The sequence below is a fragment of the Anopheles marshallii genome, chromosome 3 (genome assembly GCF_943734725.1).
Source record: "Anopheles marshallii chromosome 3, idAnoMarsDA_429_01, whole genome shotgun sequence".
Classification (NCBI taxonomy): domain Eukaryota; kingdom Metazoa; phylum Arthropoda; class Insecta; order Diptera; family Culicidae; genus Anopheles; species Anopheles marshallii.
This window is the reverse complement of record NC_071327.1, coordinates 10,323,610-10,335,068: the sequence shown is the minus strand read 5'-3', so window position 1 is coordinate 10,335,068 and position 11,459 is coordinate 10,323,610. Positions and strand designations below refer to the sequence as shown.

The window sequence follows — 11,459 nt, the reverse complement described above, 5'->3', positions numbered from 1 at the left end:
AGTCAACTATGAGTCTATGGGAATAATTATTACATCTCCAGTTACTCAACACCACTCTCCCACATTCACACACACATGACTAAATATTCATCAGTCCGAACAATTAAGTAAGCATAGTTTAAAAATAATATTCTATTGGAATAACTATAATTCTTGGAGCAATTTATTTTTTGTTTCTCATTTCATTGTTTAAATGTATACCTCGCAAAATACCTTGCAAAGATTTAAACTTTAACCTGATAGAAGAACAGTCCATCGGCAGACAAACGAAATTTAATCCACGATCTTCGGGGTAAATGCTGCAATTTTTTTCCATTATTAGAATGTTTTAAAACAATGTTTGAATATATTGATACGTTTTTTTCTAAATGACAACAAATTGCAAATTACAGCGCTGTTTTAACAATTCTTAAACTCCTTTCCTTAACTCACACATTAAATAGTGCTCATGAGCTATAGCAGTGAATTCCAATTCTTAGTTTCTATTTTATATTCCTTCTTGCGCAGTCATTTAGTCATGCCCGTTTTATTACTCTTTCGCTGGGAAATTGTTCATCCGCTTAATCACACCCATTCTTTTGGAGTCCCAGAAATCGTCACACACCTAAAATGCGCGCAATATTCCTGCCTTGCCGCTTTATTGCCGGTACTTCCCAGTCCGGCAGCTGTAACCAGTAACGTAGCATAAAAATCGTCAATATCGTATGCCACTTGCTGCATACTAACAAGACAAACGCAATGTCGCAATCCCATCACATTCCGCCAAAACCCCCGGTAAGAATCTGTGGCTTGGTTTAACCTCTTCTGATGCTCTTTAGCAGTTTAGCCGGTCTCAACCCCACCTGATACAAAGTGGTTCTGCTTTCAATTTTCACCATGCCCGTTTCGGCATGGTACTCGCGATACGGATTGTGTAGGAAAATTTGCATAAAGTGCACATCTAACCTTGAGCGCGCTCGCTTGCCCTTCATCAGCGTTGAACCTCGCTTTGGTAACCCCAACCCCGTCACCTCAATGCCGGATGCACAGCCCGGGCTAGTGTGCTGACCGCATTCGAGGTTCTACCACCACCCGCTCAATGATCAACTATTGTGTTCTAATGCACGCGATTCCCGGCGATGATCGCCGTCTTCCATTCATGCGTGGAAAAATTACGCCCTTTCAGTGCTGATGATGCACGATCGGAAGCTGTCAGCTTCAGCGCCCGAGTGCAGTGATGCATCGTTTTCGGAAGATTTCAATTTCTTTAAATAAATATTTCCCATAATTGGAGAGATATCAGCTGACACTGCCGCACGCAACGCAAAAAAAGTGTCTAATGTATCGTTTCGGAGCTGTAACATCGAAACAGATTGCCGTTTTTTTTTTATTGTTTCTATACTGCGACTCCACGCCCATCCCTTGTGCTCGCTTGTGGCCAGCAGAATGTTCTCCCCTTGCCAAGTGTTGATGCGATGATTAGGAATTGTCTAGCGTTTCGGGCGGGGATGGTGGGGCTGGTCGTTATTATTGCTACTGATTATAATGGCGTTGGTCCCGCAAACCTCACCGGATCACACCGCCCGTTCCGCCAGGCCCTGTTACGTAGCGCATTTATTTCACGCGCGTAATGATGGTATCGACGGGAGCGTTGAAGGGCTTACGGCCAAACCTAGGTCTGAGCTGCTATTCAGTTCGGTACCGGAGCTCATCCAAGTAGCTCGATCCGCTTCAAATCAGGTGGTGTAGGTGGTGTTGGTTCAATAAGTGCGTGAAGCAACTCCACGACACGGCGTACGGAATGCATCGTAACGGCGTCGCTTTGCTGCTGCCGGTGGGAATGATGGTGTTACTAAGTGCGAACAATTTATCGGTTGTATCCGGCGCTGCTAACAACCCGCTGGCAGATGACGAGGAAGTGACAAACACAACCATGGGCATCGTTGATAACGTGTCCAGTGCACGGGCCGCCATCGAGCGTTTCAAGATGAGCGTGCCGACGGTGGACTATCTGCAGCTCGCCAGCACCGGACTGCAGGAGTATGTGGCCAATGTGACCAGCCGGTTTGAGGCGACGTTTAAAGACTTCGCTGGCCGTGAGCTGGAATCGGTGCAGCATGCGCTGATTGAAACCATTCGCTACCTGAACGGATACGACTCGGTAAACAGTATCTCGATGCTCCAAAATCTGGACTACAGCATGTACAACCACAACCTGATGCGCTCGATAAACAGTGATCTGAGAATCGCGTCGATCAGCCTCTCGGAAGCGCTGTTCGACCAGCGGGACGTGAGCGTCGCGGTGGATGACATTTTCGCCGCGACCGACAAGCTCCAGGAGAACGTCCTTCGACTCGCGGATGTTATCGAGAAGGGGGAAGCGTGGACGGTGGAAACCAATGCACGTGCGCTAGCCGCTCAGCAGGGTTTTAACGAATCGATCGACACGTACCTGAACGGGTCGCTCGCGCTAGTGGATGATATCGTCACGGCGCTGGATGATCTGCGCACGTACGAGGAGGATATGTATCGGCGGCTGAAGGAGAAACTACCCACCGCCACCTTTCCCAAATCGACCACCAGCTATTTTATCGCACTGAAGAAGGCACTCGAAAACACGATCCAGAAGGTACGCATCAACTTCGAAAATCTGAAGCTCTACAAGCACCGCGACATTGAGCAGTGGAAATCGCGCGGCTCGATCGTGGCCCCGATCGGTTACATGACGCAGGTCGCCGTACAGGTTGCATCCGATCCGATGCTCGCGAACGACTGCACCGAGTCGTACATCGAGAAGATACTGGCCTTCCCGAACTTCACGATGGCGCACGTGAACGGGTGCCTCGCGGAGCAGACGGCAAGCGAGGAGAGAACGTTCGCGATCATCGCGCAACTGCTCGACACGTACGTGGTGGGCGCGATCAATGCGTCGTACGGTGCGTTTGACATTTGTTTCCGTTACGCACCGCGGAAGCTTAACTACTGCTTGGAGTTGGTAAGAACGTGCCGCACTTGCGAGGGTTACAAATTTCCAACGAAAAAAGCCATTATTTTATTATACTTTTACAGAATGGATACGAAAATAGCTGGGCTAATGGAAGAATATTCAATGCAGCCAAGCAGGTGGAATCGTTTGTGGACAGTGAGATACAGCACAACTTCAACTCCTGTGTGGCTCAGAATGGATACTTTCTGAACTATCACAACATCCAAGAGATGTGCATCTACAGCAAGAAGCGGACGCGCTATCGTAATCGTTGGACGAAGTAATTGCTTATCACTTCAATAAACGCAAAGAGTTCGATTCCGTTGGCTAGTTTTTCCCTTCCCTTAACCGACGTCTACGTGGCGTTGCCCGGGATCTGGCAAGCCTCGCGAAGTCCAGAGTTCCGAACAAACTCCAGCAGGCGATCGTTACAGGAGGGAAGCTCCTGTTGTACCTGTTCGAAGTACAGTTGGCTGGCTAGGTCGAGCAGGAAGAACTTTCCCCTGAAGTCGATGGTCTCAACAATCTGAAAATAAAAATCACACAAACATGGTCGTCCGGGGTACTAAACTCATTCTGGTGGCTCGAAGCGCACGACTTACATTCTCCAAACATTCCGTCATCTTATCGAACGGCTGCTGGAAACAAATGTTTAGTCGTCCGTAGTTGGCAGTAACGTACGGCCGCAGGAAACTGGTCGCTAGCGATACGAGCTGCGTCGCACCTTGACTCTCCAGGTTCGTCTGCTCAGTTAGACATCCGGTTACGAGCGCCGTCACCTGTACCGGTAAAGCGTTAAACGACGCCAGGAATCCGGTGGCACAGAAGTTTTCACCGTACAGAACGTCCAGCATGACGCGCGTGTACAGGTCGGCTTCATCGCGCACGTAGCTCAGTGGATTGTCGCCCTCTTTGAAGAGTGCGCTTGTGCGCTGTAAATTCTGAGCCACGGTAGCGGTACGCTGCACCAAGTTCCAGGTCAGATGATCGATCGATTGGTTGAGCAGATTAAGCTTCTCCTGCACGGCCGGGCTGAAGAGAAGCGGCCAACGGAAGACGAAGCTTTCGTTCGTGTCTTTCAGATGAGTTAACAGAGAATCGGCCGCGGTTAGGAAACGGTAGAAGGATGTGTTCGAAGCACTGCTGTAACGATCCACATTGGTGTTGATCGACGCCTGGTTAGTACGCAGCAACGTGTACGCTCGTGACTGGAAGTCGTTGGCCGTACGAACTGCTGCCACTAGCTTGGTTACACTCGCGGTATAGTCAGACGACAGACGCACGACCGATTCCACCACATCCTGAAGCTGCTGGAGCGTTCCGTTCGCCGATGCTACTTCCAAGAATTGTTGCGTGTTCAGTTGTTGTCCAGCAATCGGCACAATTGCATCACCCAAACGCCCCAACACCTCCGACAGTTCCTGTACGTTCTTGGCGAACGAATTCCTCAACGACTCCATGTAGCTGGCCGTGTTGGAATTGTCCCCGTAGTTGAACACCTGCTTGAACACGTCCAGCGATTGGGATACGTTGCGATTCCACTCGGACACACCTTGTACGGCGAGCGTTAGCCTGGTGAAGACCACGGCCGGTGCTGTAGCACGATCCACTGCAACCTGTGCCACCTCGCGAAACATCTGTCCCATCAGCAGCGTCGTATTGCCGACGTACTCTCGCAATGCCGTAGCTCCAGCGTTCAGAAACCGCGACGATGTGGGATTGACCAAATACGCACGAACCTGCGTTTGGGCCGCGTCCAGATTGCGTACCACCGCGTTTGCGGCATTCGCGAGTCGTGCGCCTTGCGGCAGCACATAATTATTGCCGAAAAAAGGATTACACTCCGCACCACCGATCGCTAATAGCAACAGCACGGAGAGTACCTTTGCCGTGGTTGGCGCCATCGTTCCGCTGGTCTGTGCAACTACTGTGGCCTTGGCAGTGGGCGAAAGGCTTTCTTATAGTGCCGGTGATTGTTATCGCTATCGTAAACACGATATCATGTGCACAGTTTGCTTAGAGCGAACTAGAGCTGCCAACGGGTAGATCAGGGTTCCCCCTGATGAAACTCGGGGAACTTCTTGCTAAATTGCTCCCTAATACGGTTTGCTAATACCGGAACATGTGCTGGTTGCTTTATCCAAGTGGTATTTGTTTTTAGCATCCTTTCTGGGAATGGGTTCGTTTGCTGTGTCGTCTCCTATCGAAGATAGTTAGATACGTTATCTTGAGAGAATGGTAGACAGTGGTGGTCAGTGAAATTAGGTCTCGCCATATTTTCCGTTACGATTTTATTGTTCAGAGGGACAGAGGGATCATTTTGCTATTTTTCTTAGTGGAAATAAATACCCGAAATTGTATACAACCATTTGTTATTTTGTTACAAATAAGCAGCTTTGAGGAATTCGTACTGTTCATAAGCTTATAGTCTAAAACCACAACAAACATATTCGTCGATCAGCCAATGATAAAATTCTTTGCTCATTTTTTAACTTAATTGATCATTCTTTGTCTACCCTGCGAAGTAATCCTAGCGAGGAAAGAATAGAGATTCCAGATTCCTGGCCTTTCCTCAATTGTTCCACTAGTTAAGGCATCAGGTGCTCGCGTAGCTCTATTTTTTTACCGGTAACTACTGACCATATGCACTGTTTATAAGTGATCATTGACATTCGTTTTGAACTTGTTGTTTAGTGGTCCATCAACAAATTTAGAATGATTTGAATGATTAAAATGATTATTCCAATTTTATTAGATTGAATTCTGAAGGACTTATTGTTAAGTATACGCAACGCGTGAGTAGTGAACATGCGGTACTAAACAAGAAGAGCGTCAGCAGAAATGTTAGTGTAGCTAGGAGCGCAAATAAACAAAACGATCTTCTTCCGCTGCGTAACATTGTACAAGCGACACCTGTATTGTAAGAATTCTCAGATTGTAACCGTTTAAATTTAACACTTATTTAAGTGATCAGTGAGCGATCAATCAACTGTAAACATAAGAATGAATATGTGAGTCAAGTAAACTTAGGTTACAATAATATTTGATTAAATTTAATTGTTTTGCCGTAACGGATGGTCTTATTTCACTGACCAACACTGTATACCAGCGTACAAAAAAAACCATTATTGTACTTTCAGCATTCTTCCTTCTAAAACACTTCAAACCTGTCATTGACACTGCAAATTGAATTGCTCCAATCATCAACATCATCTGTGCGCCGCCACGACAAGTCAATCGCCTCCAGAACATGCGCTGACTGTGCAAAATAAACCCAAAACGGGGTGCAAAATAAACAACCCCCTTCGCGGATTCCCTCGTGGCTCGAATGCTTTCACCAGAACGGAAGATGATCCATTCGATCGTGCGCGCGACAGGACAGAAGAGGAGTGTTTATTATTATTGTAATATCATAAGTCCCGCTGGTGATCGGCCATTGTTTGTACACAAGCGGCTTCAGTTAATCGCCCACCCGTCGGTCTCGTGGCCGTGGCAGGTTGTGACGGGACCGTTGGAAAAACAACACCACAAAAGGAAGGACAACACATCGGTGTCTCTGTCTCGGTGGTTTTGATCGATGTGGTCGATTGTTTTGTTAATGCCGACACGGGTCTCTTCTTGCTGGTGGTGTTAAGAAAGAAAGGAAGATCGTGGTTTGAGCAGGAAGATGAAATTTCTCAATTCGATCCCACTGCTTCCTTGTTTGCTTTCCACCATGCTTTGGTGGAATGTCCGTCAACAAAAGGTGTGACACTGTGTATGCCGCTGCGTCCGTTGTGCGTATGCGGATTGCGCTTGTTCCCGACACTACGACCACTTGCTGCGTCGCCAACGATCTTGAACCGGTTTAGCCGCATTTGCTGCAACGGTTGCGCTCGGTTCGTTGTCGCTACCATCTGCCCTAGGGGTTGTGATTCCTTTTTTCCCTTTTATTTGCATCTGTTCCTCGCTGGTCGCTTCCTCGAACCTAGCGACCGGACAGTAATTACGCTCTTTTTGCGTTTCGTTTTTCATCTAGCGAACAATGCGCCATCGTACAGGGCTGTGTGTTCGGAAGAATCAAGATCATCCAGTGCAAAGATCGCTCAGCGGGGTAGCAATCGTATGCTATATTTATATTTTTCCACCCTCTTGATTCTGCTTAGTGCACAATACCTAGCGGAGAGTATGATACGCACGGCTTGTACAGAAATATTGTCGCCATTTCCTCGGAACCTTGAACAGCGGATTAGATTTACTTTGCACGGATCGAGGAAAAGCCGACTTTGTGATGAAAGTAGCGAACCCGGGAGATGTTACGAGTCACGAGCGGGCGTTCAAAGTGATCTTCATACGATCGTTTTGTTCGATCGCCATCTACCCGCAATGAGGAAGCTAGCTAGCTGAAGATGATATCTCTTCATGATTGTTCAACGCCACACTCCATCACGAAGGAACCCGCACGGTGGTTCCGTGATTTACGACCGCACAAATTTATTGCCATCCGTTGAAATCGAAAATGCATTTGCACTCTTGCGTACCGCGTGTTCCGCTCTCCATCAATGCCACATGCCGAGCAGTGCATCGCTACAAGATGTTCGAACGCGCAGGGAGGGTTACTGAACGCGCGCGTGTCGTCAGTGAACTACGACGAAAAGTCAAGGAAATCCATACGATCCTAAGTACGATCTCCAGCGCGGAGAACAAAGACTCCGCACCCTGCAAGGGTTTTTAATGGCAACAAAAAGAAGGACAAGGCATGCAATATTTAACTCCGCGATGTGATGCAACACACGCTCAATCTGGCGTGCTTCCCTGGTTCGCTTTGAAGTCGTCAACGTTCGAGTTGCTAATTAACAGACGATACCGCTCACTTCATAAGTGACTCCTCATTAATCTTGTCCGCACGTCCTTTTTTTCTCTCTCTCTTCCTTTTATTTCATGACACGACATCACCTAACCGACAAGTGTTCAATTGCGCATTACACAAAACCCATCGGAACACAGTCATCTTCGATGTTCCCGTTGCAAACATGTCCACCATGCGCCTCCATCGTACACTGCGGTGCAGCCTGGTAATAAAAGTGAAAATGCATTGACCCCACCTCCCGCCGGGTGCATTCCTGTGGTGGGAAAACCCTGGAACGCTGGAGCGCAAGAGGTCTGTGTAAGATGGGAGACATGATTTATACAATCGCTGGTGCCCCCCCCACATAGGTGTCGGGATGCATTTTCTTAACGGTCGCACATATTTTCCCAACCGGGAGTGGTCTGACAGCGAGACATGATCTGTCATTTCTTTGGTAATTAAAATACCGAACAACAGGTCCATTCTGGTGCGCATTCCTCTGGGAAGAGTATGGATTTTCTCCAACAAGTGCTCTGCCAACTGCACACTCCCTTTGTGTAACGCATAGTAACGCGCCCAGCGACGCAAACAAGCCAAACGGCTTGCAAAGAATGTACGAGCAAAGATGTACAACCGACCTTGCCGTAACCTTAAACTTGACTTGGGTACAGGTTAAGCTTCCAGGTTATGATTGGAATTACAAAACAAAAATGATACAACGACTCAATAATGATTACTTTTGTATGGTTATGTTGCCCACTTCCTTACACAAACCCCACCGACTGAGAGGCTCGTTCAAAGGTCGTTGCTACGAATGGAACAAATGATTTTTCCTCCCCACGTGGACAGGCAGGCACAAATCACAAACGACCAGTGGAAGGATATGGTGTGTCAGCAGTCGGATAAAGGCCGCTCGATAAAAGGCAACAACAGCAAAAAAAAAATACATTTAAGCGAGTGAGTTCAATCGATAGCGCGTTACCATGCAAAATAGATGGTGGTCAACAAACGAACGGATGTTTTCAACCATCAATCCATCCCGATACTGATCCTAGACACACCGATACGGGAAAACTTATGGGAAAATATCAATAGAATAATGCTTAAATTACTTTTTATTACTTTTTTACTTATAATTGCATATTAAAAAAAAACTCCAATCAACATTGTTAAGGGTGGCTTGATCTATTTATTAACAAAATAATAATAACTATTCGTAAAACTATAAAAATATTATTTTATTAAAAGTAATAAACATAAAAAGACATAATAACAAAATTCAAATGCAAAATATAATGCAGATTCCAAACCACTATGATCGATAAAACGTTCGACAACAGTTAAAACAAATGAACAAAATCCCTGTGGAATGTGCAAATAAATACTACTAACCACACATCGTACACTGTAAATATTAGTCGCATACGAAGCAGGGAACAAATTCCTACTCATTACCAACTCGCCAAACCCTACGCGGTGACCCAGAACGTGTGGTCCGTACAGGCGACATTCGTTGATTAGACCCATTCTCTTAGACCCATCTAGTTGTGGAAATTGTGGTAGAATTTTTCCCTTCCTCGAAACCCCTTTTTTCACACCGATTTGCAGCCGTTCGGGGTCCGTTTTTTTCCATTTTCGCGGTCTCCAACAGACCTCGACTTTCACAACCACTAGCAGTCCAATCGATAACAGCACCAGCGTGGACGCATTGTTGGGAAAGGAGCACTATGCACTGTGCGGTAGGGACGGAAGGAAAATTCCTGACATTCCACACTTTCTACGAAGTGGATCATTACCGACCGTGGGGGGAACGTGGGGCAGAATCGCACTTTCTGTGCTTGAATATTTTCTTTCCGTTTTGACACTTGCCTACATGTTTATAAACAGAGCATTTTCTCATTTTCTCACCACACAAATACTTGTTTAAAGGTTTTCGTTTTTTTCTTTCTTCACAAAGCACTGACTGTAATAACAACAACACACTTCTTTTGTTCCTTTCTTTCTTTACAGATGTTGCATTTCTACCAATAGAAGGAATTTTAGGAGAAAGTGATCTGTTGGATGATATTAGTAAGTATCGCTGTAACAATTATATAATTGTCATACAACTTTAGGCCTTCATGCGCGAACAAGCAAGAACACCATATCGTACGGGTAACCTTGACCGAGTCGCTTCTGTCCACCGCGTGGCACGTGTTGAAAAATGCATTTCGGCTAGACGATTCCAATTTTGTCACCCGCGCTACCGTATCGGATGCGCCCAATTGCAGCGCTGCAATGCAATCTGGCTAGACGGCTAGAGCAGTATTTAGTTGAGACATAATTTGTTCTAGCGCTTGGAACCAATTTGTTGTTTTACAAAGAAAGATAACACTTTCGGGGTGAAAAAGGAAAAACCTCCTTCGGCAAAAGGTTTGTTTTGACAGGGGGTGTAATTATTTTGTGCACATTGATTTATGATGTCTCCTGCTGGCCGGCGCTATGTGCCTAAACCTAGATGACTAAGCCTTTACGATAGCAATCAATCCGTTCAGTCTGCAGTTGGAAATAGTGCTCTCCTTCAATGTCGCAGGCAAATAAATTACTACCGCCCGGTGTTTTGTGGGTGCTATTAGTCATTGGGATAATTTTGTGCCTGATCTAATGGGCACTTTTCGTGCGCTGAAGAGTTGGCTGAAACGTTCCGCGCCACTCTCATTATCACGGGGCAACAGGATTTGTATGGGCTTAAGTTTTTATTTAATCCCTAACGGCTTGTCGAACAGCATCGCTCAAGCAGTGTCTGATATAATGTTTTTATTTTATGCGATCTGTTCACGCACTGACTCGTCGACCATCGCGTTTTGGTTTGCCAAAAAAAAAAAACAAACCCCAAACCTTAGCCACAATTCGTGGAAAGCGCACGCAAAAAAACACACACACACACAGTCCGGTTCACTGTCTGTGTCTATCAGTGCGCCATGAGTCGCCACCATATTGCGCCGGATCGTTTTTTGTTGATGTCGGCGTCTTACTTGCATGATCACGCCCGCCCGCCTCCGCTACTGCCAAACGCCCATTGCGTCACACTGTCGCAGGAAGCGCACGATGGCACACTCTTCTCGTACGGTAGGCAGCACCTGTCACCCAAAATTCGATGACATGAAAAATGAAAACGAAACAGTTTTCAGAACCGCTACGCAGCATTACTGTCACCAGTGATCCAGATCCGAGATGGAGGGGAGGGAAACAGACCTCATTACATACATCAACACCGCTGACCGTTGGGTCGTAGAATTGGCAAACAACAACGAAAAAAAAAAGAAAACCAATCCATCTGTTTTTTAAACGGCTGACTCTCGGTTCCGAGGAAACGTACGCCAGCCTGGCACAGGAAAATCGTGGAGGATGATCATTGTCATGTCATGAATTTATTTTTATGTTGTCCGATCACCGTCATCGTCCGCAAGCGCAGCAACGAACGCACGTGTTTCATGTTCCTTGCGCTCTCGTGCGAACGTGCGGTGAAAATTCTGATAATCATTGCCCCAAAAACCATCTGCGGCGCCACCCCCCATCCGCTCCATCGATCGCGTACGGGAAGGAGAGTCTGTGTCATGTGTTGTGTGGCAAAGATGGCGTAATTGTAAATTGATACAAAAACTTTTTCGAGATCAATTTCTTGCT

General features: G+C 46.5%; 1 protein-coding gene and 1 pseudogene across 1 annotated transcript; one reads left to right on the top strand and one right to left on the bottom strand.

Moving 5' to 3' along the window:
- Positions 1-1,454: 1,454 nt before the first annotated feature.
- On the top strand, positions 1,455-3,249 carry LOC128715095 (uncharacterized; annotated as a pseudogene).
- Positions 3,250-3,320: 71 nt separating this feature from the next.
- On the bottom strand, positions 3,321-4,869 carry LOC128710784 (uncharacterized). The gene is made up of 2 exons (XM_053805636.1): positions 3,568-4,869; positions 3,321-3,491 (listed from the first exon to the last, which is right to left on the bottom strand). The coding sequence occupies exons 1-2, from the start codon at positions 4,867-4,869 to the stop codon at positions 3,321-3,323; spliced, it is 1,473 nt and encodes a 490-aa protein (XP_053661611.1).
- Between the last annotated feature and the right edge of the window lie 6,590 nt (positions 4,870-11,459).